The following is a 25612-nucleotide window of genomic DNA, read 5'->3' on the forward strand; positions in this document are numbered from 1 at the left end:
TATAAATAACAATTAGTGGTCAAAGTGTATTGGATGAATAGTGCCCAAAGTCAATATGTTACATCTAAAAAAAACAGAGGGAGTATATATTAGAATATTTATTATTAAAATCCATTTTTATATACTTATATTATTAACAATTTTATTTTGCAACTGTAAAACTGTCAGATTGTTTGGAATTATTATGAGGATAGTTGTGGGTATGAAGTGAGTATGACGCCGGTACGAAGTGGTCGTGGGTCCGAAGTTGTCGTGGGTACGAAATGAAATTTTACCCCGCAATGGGTGGTGGGGCGGAAATGGGGATGGAAATTTATGCGTGCGGTTGTGGAAGGACCATCCTCTGCACACGCCTCGTCTAATTGTCATCCCTAATTTCTATAAACTTTAATAATGTCATATTTCTTCCGTTCTATAATAATTGTAACATATACCCATTGACATTTTTTAAAACATACTTCCTCCGTTTCTAAATAAGTGCAACATTTGCATAGTGTTTACTATTCACAGTTTGATCTTCAATTAGCTTTGGTGATTTGCATTTTAGTAAAAACATAGTCATGTGGGATCTTGTTAGATTCGTTTGAATGTGAATTTTTTTAATATCAACTTTTTGTAATTTTTACTTATTGATAATTGAAGATATTAATGGTTAAAATAATGCATTGGCAAACGTGAAAACAAGAAGTGTTGCACTTATTTAGAAACTGAGGAAGTAGGAAAAAGTATTTGTTTTTGAGAAAGACGTCATAAGATTGTAATGAATCAATGTATAAGTTTCCTATCATCCATATTTGAAGTAGGAGAGTTCAAAGCTTTCTATTCACAGTGTTTGCAATCCTTTCATTATACGAGGTATTGAGGTTGACATGGACTTAGAGTCATTCCAAGTGGGAGAATTTAAAGAACAAATAATTTTTTTTTAATTCTCTAATATGGATTGTCTTATGTGAGTAATAAGGTTTTAGTAAATCTTTACTCAAATTTGACTATAATTCAAATTTGTTTATGGTTTTATTCTCTTGATGCAATGGTTACCACATGATTTTACATGCTACTTTTTGCTTTCATGCTTCCTCCGTTTTTTTATTGGTTTGTTAAATGACGTCCTAAATTTTTTTATTAACGTCCTACATATGTATAAAATAATGTATTTGTATATCTTTTATTTCTTTTCTCATTTTCTCCCTTCTTCTCTTTCCCTCCCCATCTTCTTCCACACCACCACTAGGCACTGGCGCCGACACACCATCACTGGGCACTGGCGCCGGCACACCACCACCGCCACACTGCTACTGAAGTCGCCGCCGTACTGCACGCCCAAGATAATTTTAGGCATGCTTCTATTACTTTTAAACTTGTCTAGTATAGTTAACAACGACAAATGCTGAAGTTTTAATTGTAGCCATCCAATGATTTGAGGAAAATGCCATAATATACACATTTGTACAATTGACAAAAAGATGGTCTAAAGTTTCAGTTTGAAGATCTAAAATTGGACAACAATCAGTTGGAATAATTTTCCTTGTATGCAGAATGTGTGACACCAAGGCTTTCGAGTATCTCCCCTCCAAAAAAAAAGAGAACTTCTAAGTTCTTATCAACCGCTGAACCTTACTTGGGCAGTTGGGCTGAAAGAGCTGAATCAATCTTTTTCCAAACTGAAAAGCATCTTGGGCTAATTTCTTTCCTTTTCTTATCACTTGGTCGTAATACTTGGGCTTTCATAACATTTAACAAAAACTGTGTCTTCCAATCCGAATAACAAACAAACAAACAAACAGGGCATAATTCATAAAATTATACTCCAAACTCCAAAACCTTCCTGTAAAAACTCCACCTTTTCCTCCATAAACTTCGAACTTTCCACCATTAAACTAGCTCTGAAGTTCTATTCTTTTCTTCAACAATGGCGGCTGTGTCAACTCACCCATCAACGAGTTTAAACAGCTGTCTGAAAAATGAGCAAACCCAAAAATTTATCAAGTCCCATGCTTTCTTATTAAAACCTCAAATGTTGGGTTTTAATCCTAGAAAATGGAAGAATTTGGAGTTTGATAAACTGGTTGTATCTGCTAGCAATGTTGATCATCAGGGAAATGAGAGTAATTTACCCTTTAATGGCGTTTCTTCCTCTACTCGATCAAAGTATGTTCTTTCATTTTTATTCACTTAATATGTTTATGTTTTTCCTTCTTTGATTTCGTCAAATGACATTATTGCTTTGATTTTCTTATTAGTTATTTTTTTCATCATATAGTTTGTTTATTGTGACATGAAAATTGATTGATGACCTTAGAGAAATCATGCATGATTGCATTTTTTGGGTTGTTAAGGTAAATGGTAAAATGGGTGAATTGGTTAATTATGAATCTGGGTTTTTGCTAAATTTGGGTTGTTTTGTTGCATATGAAATGGTTTCCTTGTTTGTTGTTTGTCTAAGAGATACCATAATTTGGCATTGTTGAGTTTCAAGTTGATCACTGCATGTATCCTGGTAAATTTCTTAATAGTAGAGAGGATACAAAAGATTTAAATGGTCTAAGTTTTGGGGTTTTGGTTACATGACAATCCTGAGAATAAATCCTAGTTGACTTTCTGGCATGACCTAATAGAGTACTAAGGGTACTTGTGTAATATTAGGCACATGTAAAACATTTTTCAAAGTTAAGGGACGAGAGAGAGATTGTAATGACACTTGACCAAGATGTTGGACAGGGAGAGTAGTACCATTCGCAACAGTCACATGAAGAGGGCCAGAATAAGGGATTTTATGAGTAAGGATACCTTCGTTAGAAGTCATGTGAGCAGAGGCACCGGAGTCCAGATACCACAAGGACTCGTTATGTTCACCCGTAGGATGAGCAGCAAAGGCAGGAATAGATGCCTGATTGTAACAAGACGAACATGCTATAGCAGAGTGACCAGGGTGGAAACAAATTTGGCAAACAATGGGGAGAGGGGCCGAACCAAACACCCCCTCAACTGATGAAGTTCCTGAAGATTGGGCTGAAGTGGAAGCATGTTGTCCTGCAGTGGTAGCCTTAGGAGTGCCACGACCACGATTTCTACTCCCACGACCACGAATGTGGCTGCCACGACCACCCTGCTGTTGGTTATTGTTGTTGGAGTTGCGCTGAGGCTGCTGGCCACGCTGGGACTGATGGGCAGACGTACTGGAAGAAGGATTAGCTGTAGGAGCAGTACCAGCGGCAAATGCTTGGTGTTGAGCTAAGCCCTCGTCACCATCCCGGAGGTACAAGATCCGTTGTTCATGAACCAACAGCTTAGCACGTAGTTCATCAAATGTTATTTGCCCGGAAAAGTGAGTCACAACAATAATAAAAGACTCGTACTCCGAACCAAGGCCAAGAATAGTGTGTTGTATAATATCAGATTGACACACAGGAGATCCAATAGCAGCAAGAGAGGCAATAATAATTTTTATGTCACGTGAAAATTGACCATCGTCTGATTATCCTTCTTTTTAACATGAGAAAGCATTCGTTTCAACTCCATAGCTCTAGCTAAACTAGCAGACATAAAACGGGTTTGTAATCATTCCCAAATTGGTGTGGAAAATTTAAGATCATAAACTTTAATCAACGTATCACGAGTCAAAGTAGCAAAGAGCCAAGAACGAACAATTTGATCAATTTTAAGCCAATTGTAATAGTTAGGATTACGTATTTCCCGACCATGAGAATCAAGAACAAAAAGTGAGGGACAAACAATTGATCCATCAACCATACAAAGAAGACCATGAGAAACCAAAAAGGACTCAAATTGAGTACGCCGCGGTAGATAATCTTCCACTACACTAATTCTAGTAGTCACTATGTTGGTGACATTAGGAGCAGAAAACCATATTCGAAGACATGTGTGCAAGACTTGGGCTTTGTGGATGAAAACCGGGCGGACCATGACCAAAAATTGGAGATGTGAAAGTCTGAGTTGTGCCAATATACCTGCCAAGGTCAGACCCAAAGAGGTTGGGCCTTGAGAATTTTGCCCAGCTTTAAATAATTGGTGGGAAAAAGTCTCCGGACAACAGGGTCGGTCGCGGTGGACGTTTAAGTGATCGGCTCTGGCATTCGGAACGTGGATGAAGCGGAGGGAATGCGCACCTCAACGCTGGTGGCAGAGAGCTGAGACAGAGGAGTAGCAGCCGAAAAGGTGGCTGTAGCAGCCACTGTGGCAGCCGGAGAACTCGTTGGCAGAGGCGTTGATGACTGAGACATGAAGAAGGAGAAAAATCCAAGACTTGGAGAGCTACTAAATCGAGAGATGAGGATTGAGGTTTTAGAATAACCTAGGCTCTGATACCATATGAGAAATAATGAAGGCTCACGCTTCTAGGGTGCCTGGCACAGTAATATATATATGTATATGTATATATATATATATAGGGTTTACACCTAATATTACAAGCCTTCATTATTTCTCATATGATCAATGGAAGAAACAATAGCCGATCCATAACAATCCCTCAGGTATTGAACCAGTTAAAAATACACAACCTCAATGTTTTCATCCCAAGAGTCTGAATTCGTTTGTCTACCATTCCACCAGGAAGATAAAAAAAGAGTTATTGTTTAGTCTTTTCACATTGAACCAGATACTCCGGGTTTAGCCCTTTCGGAAATTCGTTCGATTAGCCCGGAAGTAATAGAGGGATAGTAGAATTAGAAGAGCCGTCTTAGGAAATTGTTTAACTTAAAAGACGGATTATGCTGATGACTTGGGTGTTTGAGTGACAGATGACAGTTTATTTAAAATCTTCTCAAGTTTTTTCTTTATCAGATATGTATTTTTAATCTTTTGTAAAGTATTTATCAGGCTCCTGTACAAACCAGCAGTAGTATCTTAAGAGTCATTTGGTGCCCTTGAGTGTGATTCATGATTTTGTAATTACTACAAAAGTTCTTTACTTCTATGACTCGAGACTTTCTGCAGTCTATTGGCCTAGAATTGAGTTGTGCATGAGTGTATTTCTGCTTGGAACAGAAGTGCAAATAATGATGTACATTAGAGAGGAATTTTTTTTCCCTAAAGTAAAAGAAGTGATGCTCTTGCTTATATGGCTTTTGATATCATCTTAGGTTCAGCTTAGATGTATGCAATTGAATTTGGAGATGATCTCCTACTGGTTCGGAATTTGATCAAGTGAGGGTAAATTAGGAGTTTTAGTTATTATCTGCATTTCAATAAGCCTTGACATAGTTGATAATTACTTTTCTTTTTGTTCTTTTACCCCCTTAATGCAAGACATTATCAGCTATTGAAGGCTAGCGTTTGCTTGTAGAAACGCTGTATCATCAGAGTGTGACAGTGTGTTATGTGAATTTTGCACATTTCATGAATAGTACTATATATCTGGACTCAGTATTATATGATGCTCTATAACCGTACTTATGGTTGTTTCTTATATTTCTAAGGGCGATGCGGCATACTATATCAGTATTTGTTGGGGATGAAAGTGGAATGATAAATCGAATTGCAGGGGTCTTTGCTAGAAGAGGTTATAATATTGAATCCCTTGCTGTTGGGTTGAACGAGGACAAAGCTCTCTTCACCATTGTTGTCTCTGGAACTGATAAGGTGTTGCACCAAGTGATGGAACAACTTCAGAAGCTTTTGAATGTTTTAAAGGTTGTCATTTTCTTTGATGATAAGTACACTGGTCTATATGTTTCCGATTTCCAATTATCTAGAATCTATTCTCAAGACTATTTTCTACATATAGGTTGAAGATATATCCAGGGAGCCTCAGGTAGAACGTGAATTAATGCTTGTAAAAGTTGGAGCTGATCAAAGTAGCCGCGGTGAGGTACTATTCAGTATCCATTTAAGTACCCTGAAAATTGAGAACTAATGGATTTTATCTTACTCCCAAGAGAGAGTGATTAGCTCTTGCTTGGCTTTACGAGACAATTTTTTGTTGCATTTTTGCAGCGATCTTTCTGCTGAGTGCCTTGTATTTTATCTTTCAATCTTTCTGCTGTGGAAATTGTAATTTATAGATTTATTACTTATGGTAATACTTTGTTATTGTTAATCACTTTTGTTGTTTCCTTTTGACACTGCAGTTAATGTGGTTGGTGGACATCTTCCGCGCCAAAATTGTGGACATATCTGAAGAGTATCTTACAGTAGAGGTGATGGATGAAAATATTATGCAAATAAAGTTATTTTTCTCTATCAACTAGAAATGGACTGATGTCCAAGGATTTCATATCATTCAGTGCTCTATCTATATTTTCTTTGATGCCAGGAAGGCTGCTTTATTTATGCCATTTAGCTATTTTACGTTGACTCTCGTTTTTGTCTTATGAACCTGTGCTGACACTCGATATTTTGACAAAGGGTATGGAATTCTATGGATTCCTTACCCAACACCTATCTTGAACAAAGTACTAGTAGAGAAATAAATATAAGTGGATGTTAACTTTCATTTAGTAACTGAATAATCTGGGATAAGGAGCATTTGATTATTTCTGTCTTAAGAATTGTTTGTAGTATGTAATCTTGTGAAAGGAGCATGTTGCTTATGCCATTCATATAGATGATTGAATATCGGTCTGAACTCTGCTGAACACCAAAAAGTTGTCAAGAATTATGGTGCATATGTTTACCAAACTGATCATTATATTCAAGTTGTTAACTTGATGACATAATGTACTATTCATCACCTTTGGCTCGCATCTTTACTTGTCAGCCTCCTTGGTGTTAGTTGTGACTGAACTCATATTTGTTTTTGTTGATAGTGTGTGCTGTCATAGCATGGTGGTAGGGAGCTACATTTGATGCTTAGTTTTATGAGTTGTGATGGCTTAAAGATTCCGTTACAGTTTGCTACTATGATAACTATAAGATCATAATTGTTTCTAGCAACAAAAAATTATGATGTTTAACAAAAACATTTACTGAGCAAGTTGAAATCTAGGTCACTGGAGATCCAGGAAAGATGGTTGCTGTGCTAAGAAATCTAAGCAAGTTTGGTATCAGAGAGATTGCTCGAACTGGAAAGGTATGTTTTAGCTCTTTCAGTTTCTGCATTGCGTGAGATTTGTCACTTTGAAGCTAGTAAACTTTTGTTTCTTTTCTTATTCAATGATTTGAACTCTATTTGACATGATAATGTTATGCATTATTCTTCAAAGATTGCTCTAAGAAGAGAAAAGTTGGGTGAGTCTGCTCCTTTCTGGCGTTTTTCAGCAGCTTCTTATCCTGACCTTAAAGAAGCTACGCTGGTTGATGCCCTTTCTGAAGTTGCAAGACAAGCACCTGATACTAAATCATCAGATTTCTCCGTCGAGGTACCTTCCTTGATTGTTTTTTTTTGCACACATATCATGTCAGACAAGTAAATTCATGTCGTTCAGATCAGTTGAACTTCAACTTCTCATCTTTTTTGTTTGTTTGTTAGGAATCCATTTATGTTTGCAATTTACATGTCGCTCTTGCTTTTCTTACTGAGAATCGTGCTTATCAGAATAATATGCGTCTAACCCCAATATGAACTGTTGGGCACTGCTTTGTTAGAGGACACTATATTGTATTTTCCTAACTTTTCAGTTAACTGAAATTTTCAGCTAGCGTATTGTTATAAAGGGTTTGCAAGGGGCCAATAAGAAATTTAAGCCTACTGAAATACGGCTGAATTTACAAGCTAGTCTAAGTAACCTAAGTGAATTTTAGCGATATTTTGTTTCCACTTTAGTCCTTGCACTAAGCTAGTGAGGAGAATAAAACAACTGAGGAAAGGTTCTTAACTTTCATGTTACAGTTTAAACTATTATAAATCGCTAGTTTTACAAAAAATTTCTAGTACAACCTGGTAACTGATGGGCTTTTAAGTACCTCCTTTCAGCTAGCATTTTAGCATAGAGCTTTCTGCTTTTGTTCGTCGCCTTTGCTTTATGTGTTCAAATTTTCTATACTTTTTTAAACGAGGAACAATTTTGTTGATTGAAAGCCATATGGCATCTATAAAAGGAATTAAAACCAATCGAATACATATTTAAATGTCTCCCTTTTTCAAATTTGACTGCTGGGCGCTAGCTTTATTCTCTGTAGAACATTGCCTTGTCCTACTACTCCTTTTCTAAATGTGTTTTGAGGCTTCTTGCCAGTCTCAGCTGGTCATGGATTTGGCCATATTGCATCTTGACCTCTTCCATTTATGGAATTTCTCTAGTGTATTGCTGTGAATGTGCTATAGTGACAAAATTTGTGTTTGCTTTTCTCACTGACTCTCAATGATGTATACTAATGAATGCTTACTGCTTTAATGGAGTATATCTTCTGATCATACAGGGTGATGTTTATCCTGTGGAACCTTATGATGGTTTCGCAGTTCCTCAAGTCCTTGATGCTCACTGGGGTGTCTTGAATGATGATGTAAGTAACCTTCTTAATGTTCTCTCTCTCTCTCTCTCATTTTTTTTTTCTTTTTGGGGTTTTGATCTTTATGACATACTTTTAGGGGTTGTTGATCGCTTGGGTATTTAGATGATGCAATGATTTTGTTGCTCACATGAAAACTTGATTTACAGCTCTAGAAAACCTCTCCCTTGAGTATATTATACGTTATGTTGTCAACTACTTCGGCATTTATCGTGACTTGCAGATACGCGGACAATATCCTGCATTAATTTGAATGAATTGAGTAAAATGGTTGTGTGATTGGCATTATGTAGAAGGGGTGGGGGTGGGGACAGGGGGTGGGGTCGGGTAAGTTTAAAAGGGATTTTGGAAGAACTGAAGTTGGGTTTATCTGTGTAGGATACAAGCAATTTACCTGAATACTATCTAAGAGAAAGAAAATGTTGCAAAACCTTCCAAATTTAATATGTTGTAGCTCCTTTTGTTGAGAAAGAGTTGCAACCCTGCAATAGCTCTATGAACTGTGTTAAGCTCGAGTTTATTCGAATGATTAGGCTCACATAGATACACAAATCATTTTAATAAAGGATGCTTTCTATTACATAGTATTTAACGAAGTGGGAATTGCAATTATCGAACATGAGTAGTATCATTATATGTAAGAGAAGTGACTTCTTGTAAAAGGATTTCTCCCTCGACTTGGATAAGAATGTGTCTGTAATTGCAGGGATGTCTGCTTCATAATTTCTGAGGTTACCCGTCTTCTCAGACGAAATCTCGATATTATGTGATTGATGACACGAGAAGTGAACTAATATTTGGTTGTATGTACTCAGACAAGTGGGTTCCAGTCACACACTCTTTCGATGCTTGTCAATGACAGACCCGGGGTCCTTAACTTTGTTACAGGGGCTTTTGCTCGAAGGGGTTATAATATTCAGGTATGTAGTCCATTCTTACTCTATATCAGAAGATTGAAAGTTCTGCAATTAAAAAAGCTAAGTGTACTTTGTTGTCTTTGCTAATTAATATCAGAGTTTAGCTGTGGGTCATGCGGAAACTAAGGGTCTATCTCGCATCACTACTGTTGTAACTGGTACAGATGAATCAATTAGCAAATTGGTGCAGCAAATTTATAAGCTGGTTGATATTCATGAGGTGAGGGTGCTTATTTACTTGGCCTGCCCTTGTTGCTAGATGGATAGTTCGTTGTTGTTACATTCAGATTAGAAGCTAATGTCAATTTCTGTTATTATGACTCTAGGCGGTTAGAACTTCAAAAGCATTTATTTGTTTTCATGTTCTGTTGTTCCAATCATAGGTGCTACTATATTACTCAATATACTTGTATATAGGTAAACTAAGACTAATCATTATAGATGGAGTTGATGAACGGCTTGTAAACCATAGTCCCTTCTTTGGTTTCTATAAACTATATTCAAATCACATATATATCGCGTTCGGTGGTTGAGGGAAGGTAGTGGGAGTAAGGGGAATGATGGTGTAGATTCTGATGATGTGTGGCTTACAAGGAAATCATGGTGAAGTGCAACTGTGCAATGGTTATACTTGCTTGGCTTAACTAGGTTTTTTTTCACCCCTGAATATGTGTGAGAGGGAATTCACCATATGATTAGGGTTCCTGTTTCTGGTTAAAATTTGACTCAAAACTACTTTCTCTGTTTTTTTAGATGCAACATTTGCCTTATTGGTGGGTGGATTACAATAATCAAAAGTTGCATCTAAAAAAAATAGAGGTAGTACATGCACTGTTGTTCAATCAATGGTATTATGTTAAACTGAATTCTTCAAGAAATTAGGACCTTCATTGGATAATCATTATATTCAGCTAAGACATGGATACACAAGCAAATGGTCATCTTCACAATACAACAGAAACATCGCCAAAGCCTTAATCCCAATAGTATGATGTGGGCTACATGAGCTAAGATTCTATCCCCAATGTTATTCCAAATAGGTCCTCTGCCTTCAGATTTCCTTTCATTTGCTATATGCTCCTGCAAACCCATATTTTTCAAATCATCCTTAACGCCCTCTATATAAGTGATCTTTGGCTGACTTTCTAAAGTCTCCATAATCCCAACTCTCCCCTATCCTTAACAGTGCTTTATATGATCGGTGTCTCAAATGCCTAAACCAACATAATCAGGTCTCTTTTATTTTATTATATGTGATACATATCATTAACTAAGTCTATATCATTAACTATTTCCCACCAAAGCACATTTCTGTCTAACTTATCATAAGCTTTCTTGATGTCAATAAAAATCATGTGTAGATCTGTCTTCCTCGCTCCATATAATTCCACCATTTGTCTCACAAAAGGTATGACTTCTATTTTAATTAGTAGATCATCCTTGCATAAACCTAAATCAGTTCCAAAATGCCTGTACATTCCTCATTCTATGCTCTACCTTTCTCTCCCACATTTTATGGTTTGAATCATAAGTCATAAGCTTTATTCCACAATGATAGGAATATGGATTGATTATATGCTCTGTTGATAGCAGCAACACCTATGAGTATCACATTTAACAATTAATAAGCTGAGAATAAAATAACTCAAGTGAAATGCTTGATCATGGTGTCAAAACACGGCCGCATCATATTGTATCGCCCGTCGTAAAGGTCTTCAATCTACCAGACCAATACTACACTCATCGTAAAGGTGTAAAAAAACCGCGTTTTAGGGGGGTTCAACGAATATCTCATGCTCTAAGCCAATATATGGCGCTACGACAACCGCATCAATCCCCGTTCCTGCATCACCGTGAGTGTTAATGCTTTCATGACCAAAACCACATTTTCGAACTATTTGTTTGATTAATCACTTGGAATTATGATCCCTTTCATAACATAAGTGTTTAAGTTTAATGGAAGGTTAAAGGTAAAGGGGGAAACAAAACTTATTATTACAGGAAGGACAACTTTTTTGACTGCCTAAAATGGAATTTATCTTATTTGAGGATATTGGTTATCATCAGCTATAGCCTATGCACGACCTAGTTGTATGGTTAAGGTGTCATACACCTTAGTTGTACGATTTAGGTGTCACTGATGAATTAATTATGATAGTAATCGATTGCAGAGGGTATGACTTGAGTTGCTTAATGAGATTTTGTTTCTGATCCAGGTCAAGGATCTTACCCATTTACCGTTTGCTGAGCGAGAGTTGATGTTGGTAAAGGTAGCTGTGAATACTGCTGCACGTCGTGAGGTCCTTGACATTGCCAGTATTTTTCGAGCTAAAGCTGTTGATGTATCTGATCATACCATTACACTTGAGGTATAATTATTGCCAAGGTTGCTAAAAGAAATTGAGGAACCTCTTTCACTGTTCGTCCCTTTTTTTCATGTTTCCTGAGGCTGCGAACAAGAACTAGTTATTCGGTTTATGAAGGATAGATGCATAATGTGCTTGTGTTTTCTTAAGTTGAATTTAACTTAATGCATCAAAATGAGTTGCATTTAGCTTAATCCATGGTCTTTATCTTTGATGCACTTTGTTCTGAAATTCATTTTACAAAGTCCGAGTTTCTGACTCTGATTGTGGGGCTTTTGACTCCCAGCTCACTGGAGATGTGAATAAGATGGTTGCACTCCAAAGATTGTTGGAACCCTATGGAATCTGCGAGGTAGGATTTCCATCGTTAGCATATTTTTCAGCTTTCAGCTTTTTTTTCTTTACATCATCTTTGTCGACTTGTCACTGAGGGGGAGTTGGTTGTACATTGTGGTATCCCTTGATCTAAAATGCAATGACTTACTATTACACAACGAATATGAATGGACAATTTGATAAGGTTTTTTAATTTAGTCCATTGTGATTCGTATTCTAAAACAATTGATATGTAGTAGTATTTACTATTTAGTGAAACTTCATAGTGATATACTGGCAGTCTGTTCTTTGAACATGAATTTTACGTATCAGAGTAATCCGACTATATCCCGACTCGACTTATCACTTAACCGTTCCGAACTTATCTATTGGCTTAAGTTATCTGAATAGAGCCTAAATTGAAGTAATAGTTAGCTGTCTGTTACACAAAAGGTGATATGGGGGTAAACAACAGAAAACTAATGTTCACTTTGTGAATCAATGTAATATCACAGGTTGCACGAACAGGACGTGTGGCTTTGGCTAGAGAGTCAGGTGTGGACTCAAGATATCTTCGTGGATATTCCTTTCCTGTCTAAGATTTTTGTCAGAACTACAATGCAGAAAGCAGGCAAGAAAATCCATTTTTGTTAATACTTTGAAGGTTTCTTGTAATCTTCTTTTTTGGCTTCTAAAAGTTCTTTTCAATTTTTGTTTTTATAGGTAGATTGATTTGATTTAAGTGCTGTGTAACTTTTGATTTTGTATGATTTACTGATTTTTCATTTGCATCCGGAAATCAAAATAATTTTGGAATTCGGAAAAACTTTGCTGTTTTTTTTTTTTTAATCTGGCATTTATTTAAATTTGCTATGTGTTCAGAAATATCAAGAGAATGTCAATTTAGAATTTTATAAGGTCAATTATGTTTTTTTGTTCACATTGCTTGTTACTCCTCCGCTTTTTTTATTTGCTACATTGTTTTTGCACAATTTTCAAGACGTTTCTTAAGCTTTTATATCTCTTATTCCTTTTAAGTATGATTTATGAAAAATTAATATTATGAATCTACACATCGAGATGAAGGAGCTATCAAGCCACACATGATTATATTTTTACTTATTAAAAAAAATCAAAATAATCGGTCAAAGTTGGTGACGTGATTTCCCAATATTGAATTGTAGCAAATAAAAAAGAGCGAAGGGAGTATTTGTAATTGTATAGATATGTTGTTTGTTCACTAGGAGTAATATAGTAGGCTATATATGTCCCTTTGCGTTCAACATAGGCACATAGCTGTGGAGGAAACTACATTCTTCTTGTTATTAAGAGGAAGGATCATCTCAATGTGTTGGGTGGTAAGGAATAAATATGATAGAAATCAGTTTCTGCAGCTCCATGTATAATTCTCTCCAGAAGACCATTAATTGCGAACAATGATGAGAATCACATAGAATTACTCCCTCCGTCTCAATTTATTTGCTATATTTTACCATTTAGGTGTGTCCTAATTTATTTGCTATATTTGTAACTATTTCCATATATAGGTTTTGTTTGGTGGTATATAGGAAGTTATTTTTCGCATGTATTTGAAATTCCTAGGAAGTGTAAAATTGTGTTTGGTTGATAATGGGAAGTAGAACTTCTTATGGGAAGCTCTACTTACCTAGGGGGACCTAGGTAAGTAACTTCCTCTATTTTGGAGGAAGTAGAACTTCCTAGGAAGTGCAAATTCCCATGGTTTTGCCAACCAAACAACTTCATATACTTCTACTTCCTAGGAATTTGCATTTCCCGTGATTTGTTTTGTCAACCAAACAAGGCCATAGTACATAGGTCCCACACTTTATTTACAAATTTGCCATCACTCCCTCCTTGGTTTTTGTAAATATTTCCATATATAGTACATAGGTCCCAAAATTTACCTATTTGTTTTTTTGTTAATTCTTGTTATGGCAATGGTCCCCAGTCCCCACTCCCTCCTTGGTCTTTGTGATAAAGTAAATGTAGCAAATAATTTGGGACAGAGAGAGTATATACTTTAAGAATTAGTATAATATATTTGTAATTTAATCGTATAGAAAGTAGAAAATTTTGTTATAAACCACTTTTTAAAAGTCAGTTTTTGTGAACCACTTTATTAAAAAAAAAACTTGGTTTCGGAGCATGAATTTTCTTGCGAGTTAGAAACTCTTCGTCGTTAAATTCTTTCCTTTTCTTTTTCCTCATATATATCCCCAATTTCATTCCCTGTCCTATTTTTCACATATTTAAACCTCTTCGGCGGGAAGGATACGAAGAAAATCTGAAAGAACTTGGTGTATTAAGGCCCGTTCTTTTAAATCGGGAGAAACTGAATTAAACGGTAAAAATTTGAATTAAATCGAACTATGAGAAATTAAACTGAACAGCGAAAAAATTGAACATGAGCAGTGTCTGAATTAAACTGCGAAAAACTAAAATGAACTTAAAACAAGTCCAAAAAAAATAAGAACTAAGTGAGTCATGACTTATGTGAGATACGCATGTAAGTCAATGTCTACAAAAGCGACAATACATTTCCCAAATAACTGTGAGCAAAAAGATATTCTTATCACTTATCAGTTCCTGAATCATATCGGCATTTTGAGCGCTAAGCTAAGCTCTGCACACGTAGGTCAGTATCAGTATGCATGCATACCGATCTTTTAGACATGTGGAAACCAATAAACTTTTTGGGTTTAGACACAGTCACACAGACTTCATCAACATTCAATAGTATCCTTTTATAAATTCCATTTGTTTGCAAAATTCTCATACCTTTTCAAATTAACCTTTGCTTCACCTTCTTAGTACTTAAAACAAATTTCACTAACTTTAAGACTTAAGAGTCTTTATCTCCAACAATTATACATCCACAATGACTGAGAATCAAAGGGAGGAGGAAATACATGTAGATGAAGAAGAAGTTCAACACCTTATGCAAAGTCTACCAAAAATAACCCTGTTAAATAGCAAACTTGAACTAGTAAACTATCAAGGTTTTTGGCATCCTCATATCTTAAACTACTTTAAGAGCACCCTCATGTTCCAACGACATTTCCATGCTCGAAACACCGATATAATCATTGCTAGTTTTCCTAAAACCGGCACCACTTGGTTGAAATCTTTACTCTTTGCTGTTGTCAACCGTTTTCGCTACCCGAAAAACCAAAACCCTTTGCTTAAACATCACCCACATGAACTTGTATTTCGTCTAGAGGTTGATGTTTATGGTGATGCCTTTGAATATCCCCGGCCTCACCATCTTAACGAGCTTCCTTCGCCAAGGCTTTTGCATACACACTTGCCTTACACCTCTCTTCCTGAGTCGATTAAGACTTCTGCGTGTCGAATTTTGTACATCAGTCGAAATCCCTTGGACACGATTGTTTCGTCGTATTACTTCTTCTTGGAATATATGAAAAATATCCAAGGTGATCAAGATTTTAATCATGTTACTATAGAAGAGTTCTGTGAGGACTTTTGCGCCGGAAGAACAGCCCATGGGCCGTTTTTCGAACACGTGGTTGGATACTGGAAGCAAAGCTTAGAGCGGCCTGATAAGGTGTTGTTTCTTAAGTACGAGGATTTGAAAGATGATACAAGATTTTACGTAAAGAAGTTGGCTGAATTTGTGGGTATGCCATTTTCTTCAAAAGAAGAAAGTGAAGGTGTTGTAGAAGAGATAATAGAGTTGTGTAGTATAAAAAATCTGAAAGAATTGGAGGTTAATAAGAGTGGAGTTATTAACAAGTTTTTTGAGAAAAAGAGTTACTTCAGGAAAGGGGAAGTGGGGGATTGGACCCATCATTTTACACCTTCTATGGTAGAAAGGATAAATAATCTAATGCAAGATAAACTTGAGGGAACTGCTTTATCCTTCAAAATGCTTTCCTCACAATGATCTTGATGTACTTGTGAATTTATCCCATTAAATTTATGCTTTCTGTTTTTTTTTTTTTTTTTTTTTTTTTTTGTGTATTATTAACTTTATATATTGTAACAAGTCTTATGCAATTACGAATTGTGTTGAAAGATGAAATAAGATTTTTCATTTTGAACATACATTCTTTCACTGTGAATTTGTTGTACACTCTAGAGCCAGATGTATTTCATGATCTGTATGTATGAGTTTTTGTGTTGGACCAAAGGCGGATTCAGACTAAGCTCTTATCCGGTTTGTCTGTAAACAATTATATGCCTGTCTTGGCTTTCTTTCTCCTCTTAGGAAGAAGTAGCTGCTACTGAAACTGTGAAACATCAATGATGTCTCTGAGTTAGTTCGGAATTTATATATCGCTGCGGAGCTCCGTCATCTTAATCAGCCGAACAGTTCGGGCCATACTCATGAACCATTTGAAAATATTTTATGGATTATTATATGCGCATTTTAAATTTTTCTAGGTTTGGGGGATCTCATTAGTACATCAATTACAGTAGAAGTAGGCAATTTCAAAAATTCATCCGGAATGATGATGAGAAATTTAATTGCAGTAAGAGGGTTTCGCGCAATTTCAAAAATTCATCCGGAATGATGATGAGAAATTTAGATTTTGTCAATAAATTTAATATTATTTAGTAATTTATTTAAAAATATTGTATTAAATAATTATTAGGAATGAATTTGAAGCTTAATAATAATTGTAGTTGGACATTTTTTTTCAAAAAAGTAAAAGCAATTGTGCTTTAAAGATAAGTAGTGATAATAATAAAATTTTTGAAATAAACACAAAGATGGAAGCAAGAGAAATATAAGAATGAATGAACAAAAGTTATTAAACAAACACAGAACTTGGAAAAAACAAGAAGTGAGGAAAAAAAAAACAGAAAAAAAAAGAAAATGGCAAAAAGCTTTAGCGTGCTTTCGAATCTGGGATGTACAGTGCACAATGAAGGTCTTCAAGCATAGACAATACCACTGAGGCATTGTACCAAGGTGTTTAGCATTAATTGTCTGTAAAAATCTATATTTGTCTTATGAATGATGTTCGGATGAAGGTCCAAAACAGAAATTTTATTTTATTTTTGGGGTCCTGGGTAGCCCAGGTGTCTTATGGGATCCGCCTCTGTTTTGAACTGTCTTTTCTTACAAACTGTCACAATTTTGGAGTAAGATGTATATCATGAACTTAGTGTGTACCTAATTTGCAGTCTATTTCACCATTGATAATTTGGAATGCTTTCTGAAAAGAGTAGGATTTCCACATCATATAACCGTTAACCTACCAGTCTTACTGCATATTGATGAGCAAATCAAGTGGTCTGAATTGCTTGTATAATTGTATTATAGAGTATATAAAAGATAGATCCAAGATGCAAAGTAAGGAAACAATAAATTGCATATATGTTGTAATAATTACAATCATTCTTGTAGAAGCAGCTTGGAGCATTAGACTTTAGAGGCTAAATTATTGAATATCAGGCAAAAACACAGGGTTTAGTTTTCATCTGGCTCACCTTTGGGATTAATTTTTCCTTACTTCCCAAAGGATGGGCCTTTTATCTTACCTCTTAAGTAAAAGGTACAATCAGTACTCCCTTTCAAGAATAATACACGCAATTAAACTCCGGACACCACTCACATGCTCAACACAACTTGCAATGCAACAAGTATAGTCGACAGAGCTTAGTCGCGAGCAACTACAACAAGTTGTTTGCCAACATTACGGCCAGAGTAAAGGCCGATTAAGGCTGAAGGAGCGCTCTCTAAACCTTCAGCAACGTCTTCAACATAAGAAATCTTACCCTCCTTGATATTAGGTAGAATCATTTCCAGGTATTTAGGGTAAAGGTGATAGTACTCACGAGCAATAAATCCTTCCATACGAATGCGCTTTGTGGTAATGTGGAACAAATTATGAACCCCTTCAGGTTGTTCGAGATTGTACTGTGATATCATTCCACAGACGGCGATTCGGCCTTTGACTCTCATGTTCGACAGAACAGCTTCAAGCATCTTCCCTCCAACGTTTTCGAAATAAATGTCGATGCCCTCTGGGAAGTACCTAAGCAGAACAAGATACATGGATCAGCACATCCCAGTTATCTTTACAAGAAGATTTATCTGGCGAGGTCCAGAAATGAGTGATAGACGGATAAAATGCCTCTATATTGCAGAACTTTCAGCTAAGAAAGTGCTTCCCATTTTCATAATTCTTTGTACTAGCATTTCAGGCATTGCAAATTCTATTGCTTTTTTGGCACAAAGTTAGAGCGATCTGTCGCACTGCATCGCATAGAATACAGATACTCACCTTTTCAAGGCAGCATCCAAGTCTTCCTCTTCCTTGTAATTGAAGGCTTCATCAAATCCGAATTTGCTTTTCAATAGATCAACCTATCATGCAGTAAATTTGAGAGGACATAAGCAAAAGATTTCTGATCCTATAAATTGTAGAATGTGGATGCTCGACGAATCAACGAAAGAGATTTAGCAAAATGAATACTGTAAATTATGCTTCAAATCAAGAGTATAACGATTACAGTATAGTAATCGAGAAATCTCCACCATTATACCAAAAACAATCTGTTTTATCAGCAAGAACTCTGGATGCCAAGAAAAGCAAGATTTAGAAATTAGAAGACACAGAAACACAGAGCAATAAAGATTTGCACCTTTTCTTTGCTTCCAGCACTTCCAACAACATAGCAACCAGTCAATTTAGCAAGTTGTCCAACTATTTGACCAACAGCACCAGACGCTGCAGAGACATAGACACGGTCTCCCTTCTTCGGAGATGCAAGCTCGTAGAAACCGCCATAGGCTGTTATGCCAGGCATACCTACAGAATGGCCAAATTTATCAGATGATTTAAACTTATAAAACTGAGCAAGAACAAACATTCTTTAAGGCCTTCACAAGGTCCCTGTAGTTTCTAGTTCACATTTTGATGCGTTGAACTTCAGGGCTACATATTGATGCCCGTACCCATTAATCCGTGGCCAGGCCGCAACCATTACCCTTGTTAGGGTCCAGTTTGCGGCTTTGCGCCATCAAGAACCCCCTCCCCACTGCCTAAATCAACCAAAGCCTAGGACTTAGGTAGGAGATCTCTTTACATTGTATTCATGTACCATCAACTGGTTCACCTTCCTTTCCAAAAAAACCTCATACTAATGTAGTTGGTGAACTCTTACAAACCAGATAACTCCCTCTTATTTTTCCAATGTGGAACTTGGGATGTAGACCGAACAATAATTTATGTGACCAATTCTTGGTGACTCTCTCCACATTATACTAGTAAATCCTCCTAATAAGTCAAAGTAGAATGTATATGAAAGACAGTATGCAAAAGTATTATATCTCATCAATGATCATATTCTTGTCATAGTGCAATTATATATATTTCATTCAATCTCAAATGTTTTTTTAGTTTCTAAACCAAATTGAGTAAACAATTTCAAAAAAAAAAAAAATATAGAAAGAACACAGCAGCTTACCAAGAATGCCTGTATAATAAGAAAGAGGCACATCTGTATGCTCAATTTTAAAGAACATATCAGGAGATGGAGATGAAATAAGACTATATTCTTCCCATCCAGTCATTCCCCATAAAAGGTCGCCTGTCTTAAAGTTTGGATGCCGGGAATCCACAACTTTCACCACTCCAAATCCCGTGATGGGCTGCAAATTAAACATGCATCACATTAGTCAATATATTCAGCATCTTTGTCCAACTCAACAAGGCAAATCCTCAAATAAGACGATTTCATTGTGAAACTGTCACCACTTATCTTAAAATGCGTTTTTTTAGTACGTTATTTTTCAAGTGGCCCCTTTAAACTAAGACCGTTTTTTCGTAGATCAACTAAGAGCATGTTCTCCCCAATTTATATTTAGTTCAGTTTAATTCAGCTCCAATCAGTTCAGTTTCACAATTGCAGCGAACATTACTCTAATAACTAAACAAGCGGAAGGGGTAAAAATGAATTATACCGATCCAGGTTGGAAAGTTTCGACATAAGTGGGACCACGATTCTTGCGCATACGACCACTCATGTAAGGATCACAGGATAAGTAAAGATTCTTAAGAAGAATCCCAGTAGAATCTTCTGGAACTTTAAGGATTATTTTGGAAGTTATCAACTCCATGTCTGATTCTTTTGGTACCCCAACAACGTAGTCTTTGAATATAACCTGCTTGTTGCTCACTTCTTCACTTCCCATTGTTAGTTTTTTCTCTCTACTTCTTTTCAGCTGTTTTTTCTTTTTCTTTTTAAGGGATTATTTTGGGTTTGAACAATGTTCAAATTTGTGATTTTGGAGAGAAAAAAGTGGAAAAAAAAAGATGCAATGACGACTGTGATTGTATCATTGCATATTTGCATTATAAATGCGAGTTTGACTGTCTTCAGCAACGTGGCCAGTTCCCATAATGTTTTTAAGCTTTGTTATGATGTCAGATGTGACCTATGCTCAATTTGAGTAATCTCGAACATTTGAAAGTGATCCATATGAATATATGATTTTCAACTTACTCCCAATGTGCCGGCATTTTGGCCATTTGTCCTGGTCTTTAGTTGTTCATTTTCGTGACACATAGTTTATAATAAATTTGATACGCACATCATATATTCTTGTACTCTTGTTTGACAACTAATGGATACTTCCACCTAATTATGCTATATCGGCTTTTATAATAGCTGTAGTGTTTCTTTTAATAAAAAAACTAATATGAACCCAGTGAACACTAGTGTGCACCCGATCCATATCACATGAGTTTAGGATAGTGTGTATTGATATGATATAACGTATCTTAAAATGATATAGCATATGTTAAAATGATATAGTGTACCTAGGTATAATATAGTATATCTATTTTTGATATAGTGTACCTATTTTTGATATAGTGTACCTATTTTTGATATAGTGTATGTTTCTGTAATGCGTTTAAGTAAATATTTTCCTATAGGAGATAGTGTAACTAGTTATGATATAGTGTTCCTATAGGATATAGTGTACCTAGTTATGATATAGTGTACCTCTGTATGATATAGTGTACGTAGTTATGATATAGTGTATCTATTTTTGATATAGTGTACCTATGTATCATATAGTGTAGAAGTTTATGCCTTGAATATGTTTGTGGAAATGCGTCAAAAGGCTTCGAGGGCTGTTTTGGTGCACCGCCCGATCGGGTCGGGCGAGGCCGCCCGATCGGGCCCGTAACTGAGCTGAGGAAAGAAGTTAAAGGAGTTCGCCCGATGCCATCGGGCTGTTTCGCCCGATCGGGCGAGTCACCGAACAACGACTCGGGCGACTTCGCCCGACCGGGCGCGCAACGAAGCTGGGGAGGAAGTAAATTATCGCCCGATCGGGCGGGTTCGCCCGACCCGATCGGGCGGCTGCCCGGTTAACGCGTTTTCGCGTTTTTCTGACGGGATATAAATACTCTGTTTATATTCTAGGGTTTCTTATCACGAAATACTTTCTTTTCTCTCTGTAATCTGTTCTTCTCATATAATAAAATATTCTCCCCTCTCTGCCGTGGATGTAGCCAAATTGGTGAACCACGTAAATCTGTTGTCTGTTTTTATCGTTTTTTGCATTCATAATTTGTTTCTCTCTCACGTCCGTTATAACAAATTGGTATCAAGAGCTTTGGTGATCGATCTGTGTGAGAAAGATGTCTGGGATGAATGTCAAAATTGATAAATTTACTGGGAGGAATAGTTTTAGTCTGTGGCAAATCAAGATGCGGGCTTTACTGAAGCAACAGGGGTTGTGGGCACCGTTGGCCAAGAAGGCAACGGATTCGTTACCGCTGAGATGGAAATTCTGGAGGAGAAAGCACATTCAACAATTATGTTGTGTCTGTCTGACGACATAATTACTGAAGTTGCGGAGCAGGACACTGCTGCTGGTCTGTGGTTGCAGTTAGAGAGTTTGTACATGACGAAATCTCTAACCAACAAGTTGCTTTTGAAGCAACGTCTGTTCAGCCTGCGTATGCAGGAAGGTACGTCTTTAAGAGATCATTTAGATAAATTAAATACCATCTTATTAGATCTGCGAAATATTGATGTTAAAGTAGATGATGAGGATGCTGCTTTAATTCTGTTGGTATCTTTGCCTATGTATATGAGAATTTGTGGATTCATTTATTGTTGGTAAAGATAGTCTGTCGTTAGAAGAAGTAAGATCTGCTCTGCATACTAGAGAAGTCCGTCACCAGGCTTCTGGGTCTAGTACAGAAAATCAGGCATCTGGATTAGTAGTTACTGGAGGGAAGGGACAAAAGAAATCTGGTAAAAAGAAAACGAACTTTAAAAATTCGAATTCTAAGGGTCCTAAAACTACTGATATCTGTAATTACTGTAAGGAGAAGGGGCATTGGAAGAATGAGTGTCCTAAGAAAAAGAAACAGCAGGATAAAAGTGAAGGTTCTGCTGCTTTGGCAGAAACTGGAGGTGATTCTGAGGAAGATCTGGCCCTAGTAGTTAATAGCCAGTCACATTGTAGGGATGTGTGGGTTCTTGATTCTGGGGCATCGTATCATATTAGTCCATGCAGGGAGTGGTTTCTCAACTTACAAGCAGATAGATGGAGGCAATGTTTCTATGGCTAACAGTGCTGCCTGCAAAGTAGTTGGGATAGGCTCTATAAGGGTGAGGACTCATGATGGTACACTCTGTACCTTGAACGAAGTTAGGCATGTTCCATTAATGACAAAGAATCTGATATCTCTGAGTCTTCTAGATAGTAAGGGGTTCAGTTTTCAAGGTGAAGGTGGAGCTATGAGTGTCTACAAGGGTTCAAAGGTGGTTCTGAAAGGTATTAAAGTTGGTACCTTATATATTCTTCAGGGGTCTACTATGACAGATTCTGCTGCTGTTGCATCATCTGAGATTCACAAGGAGGAGTTGACCAAGTTGTGGCATATGAGACTTGGGCACATGGGTGAAAGAGGGATGCAAATTCTGTCAAAAGGGATCTTCTATGTGGGCACAAGGTGCAGAGCCTAGAGTTTTGTGAACACTGTGTGTTTGGGAAGCTTCATCGCAGCAAGTTTCCAAAGGCGGTTCATACAACTAAAGGTACACTTGATTATATTCACTCTGATTGTTGGGGACCTTCCCGAGTTGCATCTATTGGAGGTCACAGGTATTTTGTGTCTATGATTGATGATTATTCAAGAATGACTTGGGTGATTATGATGAAGCATAAAAGTGATGCTTTCAAGAATTTCAAACAGTGGAAGGTTTTAGTGGAAAATCAAGTTGAAAGGAAGATCAAAAGGCTGCGAACTGATAATGGTCTGGAGTTCTGTTGGTCTGAGTTCGATGAGTTCTGCAAAAATGAAGGGATTGCTCGCCATCATACTGTTAGAAACACGCCACAACAGAATGGAGTTGCAGAACGCATGAATCAGACACTTCTGGAGAGGGCAAGGTGCATGCTCTCAAATGCTGGGATGGCTAGGAGGTTTTGGGCAGAAGCTGTAAGTACAGCTTGCTATCTGATCAATCGGGGACCCCACACAGGTATTGACTGCAAGACACCTTATGAGGTGTGGTCTGGTAAGCCTGCAGATTACTCTTTGTTGAGAATTTTTGGTTCTACTGTCTATTATCATGTAAATGAGGGAAAATTAGAACCTAGAGCTAAGAAGGGTAGATTTGTTGGTTTTGGGATTGGGTTAAGGGCTATAGAGTATGGTCACCTTCTGAAAATCGTGTCATACTTAGTAGGAATGTAATATTTGATGAAAATTCCATGCTTAACCCTTCTGTAAAGTCTACTGTGGAGTCCGTCAGTGGAGATGTTGATAAACAGGTGGAGCTGCAAGTCACTCAGGCTGAGAGTGAATCACAGCACCAAGGTGGAGAAGATCAACATGAAGAAGAGCCATCTGAAATTCATCAACCAAGCATAGCACTTGATAGAGCTAGAAGAGTTGGTGTGGGGCCTCCAAAGAGGTATGGTTTTGAAGATATGGTGGCCTATGCACTTCAGGTTGCTGAGGAGGTGGAGGTTGAAAATCATGAGCCATCCACCTATAAGGAAGCTGTTTCTGGAAGTGAGTCTACTTTATGGCTTGCTGCAATGGGAGATGAGATGGAGTCTCTCGATAAAAATCAGACTTGGGAGTTAGTAAACGTCCTAAGGAAGGAAGATTGTGACATGCAAATGGGTCTTCAAGAAGAAAGAGGGGTCTTCACCTACTGAGGGGGTTAAATATAAAGCTCGGTTGTTGCAAGAGGGTTCACACAAAGGGAAGGGGTAGATTATAATGAGATTTTCTCACCAGTAGTCAGACATACTTCCATCAGGGTGCTACTAGCAATGGTTGCACATCAGGATCTTGAACTTGAGCAACTAGATGTGAAAACAGCTTTCCTACATGGGGAGTTGGAAGAAGAGATTTATATGACACAACCAGATGGGTTCCAAGTTCCGGGAAAAGAAGACTATGTTTGCAGATTGAAGAAGTCCTATATGGGCTAAAGCAGTCTCCTAGGCAGTGGTATAAGCGGTTTGACAGCTACATGATTGAGTTGGGCTACAACAGGAGTGAGTATGATTGCTGTGTGTACCATAACAAGTTGAGTGATGGTTCTTTCATATATCTGGTTCTGTATGTAGATGATATGCTTATAGCTGCTAAGGCTAAGTCTGATATTCAGAGGTTGAAGGGTCTTCTCAGTGCTGAGTTTGAGATGAAAGATTTGGGTGCTGCAAAGAAGATTTTGGGGATGGAGATCTATAGGGAAAGAAGTCAGAAGAAACTTTTCTTATCTCAGAAAGGTTATATTCAGAAGATTCTATCAAGGTTTGGCATGACAACTGCAAAGCCTATAGACACTCCAAGTGCTTCAAATAATCATTTGTCTGTGGCTTTTGCACCCAAAACTGCTGAGGAGAAGGAGTACATGAGTCGGGTTCCTTATGCTAGTGCAGTAGGGAGTTTGATGCACTAGGCCGGATCTTGCACATGCAGTCAGTGTAGTTAGTAGGTTCATGGGTGATCCTGGTAAGGAGCATTGGCAGGCAGTCAAGAGGATTTTTAGGTACCTAAGAGGTACTTCTGATGTTGGTCTCATTTATGGGAATGATACCCAGTGTTTAGTCACTGGTTATTCGGATTCTGATTATGCTGGAGATGTTGACAGTAGGAGGTCAATGACTGGTTATGTATTTACTCTTGGTGGTTCTGTCGTTAGTTGGAAGGCAACTTTGCAGGCTACAGTTACTTTGTCTACTACTGAAGCAGAGTACATGGCGTTGACAGCAGCTGCTAAAGAGGGAATATGGCTAAAGGGACTAGTTAGTGATCTTGGGTTGCATCATGATCAGGCTACTGTTTACTGTGACAGTCTGAGTGCAATATGTTTAGCTAAGGATCAAGTCCATCATGAGAGGACTAAACATATTGATGTGAGATACATTTCCTAAGGGTGAGACTAGGATTAAGGTGAAAAAGGTAGGAACTGCTGATAATCCTGCTGACATGTTTACCAAGTCGGTTCCGCAGAGTAAGTTTCAACATTGTTTGGACTTACTCAATGTTCGTGATTGTTAATTGCCCTCTTGGGCAATTCTGGGGTCCTTAGGGACTAATTCTGGTCTGGTTGGTCTTTTGG

General features: G+C 37.3%; 3 protein-coding genes across 3 annotated transcripts; 2 read left to right on the top strand and 1 right to left on the bottom strand.

The window, feature by feature from the left end:
• Window positions 1-1693: 1693 nt before the first annotated feature.
• LOC104889046 (acetolactate synthase small subunit 1, chloroplastic) lies at window positions 1694-12833 on the top strand. Its single transcript, XM_010674185.4, has 12 exons — window positions 1694-2148; window positions 5439-5652; window positions 5747-5830; window positions 6090-6158; window positions 6947-7030; window positions 7164-7319; window positions 8320-8403; window positions 9225-9329; window positions 9424-9546; window positions 11543-11695; window positions 11979-12044; window positions 12523-12833. Exons 1-12 carry the CDS (start codon window positions 1910-1912, stop codon window positions 12604-12606), a joined length of 1461 nt encoding a protein of 486 aa, XP_010672487.2. The 5' UTR covers window positions 1694-1909; the 3' UTR covers window positions 12607-12833.
• Window positions 12834-14758: 1925 nt separating this feature from the next.
• LOC104889118 (cytosolic sulfotransferase 5) lies at window positions 14759-16110 on the top strand. Its single transcript, XM_010674263.3, has one exon. The coding sequence runs from the start codon at window positions 14907-14909 to the stop codon at window positions 15930-15932; it is 1026 nt and encodes a 341-aa protein (XP_010672565.2). The 5' UTR covers window positions 14759-14906; the 3' UTR covers window positions 15933-16110.
• Window positions 16111-17349: 1239 nt separating this feature from the next.
• On the bottom strand, window positions 17350-20460 carry LOC104889047 (2-alkenal reductase (NADP(+)-dependent)). The gene is made up of 5 exons (XM_010674186.4): window positions 19965-20460; window positions 19469-19652; window positions 18644-18810; window positions 18283-18365; window positions 17350-18033 (listed from the first exon to the last, which is right to left on the bottom strand). Exons 1-5 carry the CDS (start codon window positions 20193-20195, stop codon window positions 17655-17657), a joined length of 1044 nt encoding a protein of 347 aa, XP_010672488.2. The 5' UTR covers window positions 20196-20460; the 3' UTR covers window positions 17350-17654.
• Window positions 20461-25612: the final 5152 nt, after the last annotated feature.

The sequence above is a fragment of the Beta vulgaris genome, chromosome 3 (assembly GCF_026745355.1).
Source record: "Beta vulgaris subsp. vulgaris cultivar EL10 chromosome 3, EL10.2, whole genome shotgun sequence".
NCBI classification, from domain to species: Eukaryota; Viridiplantae; Streptophyta; class Magnoliopsida; order Caryophyllales; family Amaranthaceae; genus Beta; species Beta vulgaris.

What these genes read in the sequence shown, in the direction of transcription:
- LOC104889046 (XM_010674185.4), top strand. Translation starts at nt 1,910, where the DNA reads ATGGCGGCTGTGTCAACTCACCCATCAACGAGTTTAAACAGCTGTCTG. An exon ending in AGCTTTTGAATGTTTTAAAG is followed by an intron (nt 5,653 to 5,746) that starts GTTGTCATTTTC and finishes TTCTACATATAG; the next exon opens with GTTGAAGATATATCCAGGGA. An exon ending in ATCAAAGTAGCCGCGGTGAG is followed by an intron (nt 5,831 to 6,089) that starts GTACTATTCAGT and finishes TTGACACTGCAG; the next exon opens with TTAATGTGGTTGGTGGACAT.
- LOC104889118 (XM_010674263.3), top strand. Translation starts at nt 14,907, where the DNA reads ATGACTGAGAATCAAAGGGAGGAGGAAATACATGTAGATGAAGAAGAA.
- LOC104889047 (XM_010674186.4), bottom strand. Translation starts at nt 20,195, where the DNA reads ATGGGAAGTGAAGAAGTGAGCAACAAGCAGGTTATATTCAAAGACTAC. An exon ending in TTATTATACAGGCATTCTTG is followed by an intron (nt 18,811 to 19,468) that starts GTAAGCTGCTGT and finishes GCCATTCTGTAG; the next exon opens with GTATGCCTGGCATAACAGCC. An exon ending in TTGGATGCTGCCTTGAAAAG is followed by an intron (nt 18,034 to 18,282) that starts GTGAGTATCTGT and finishes TGTTCTGCTTAG; the next exon opens with GTACTTCCCAGAGGGCATCG.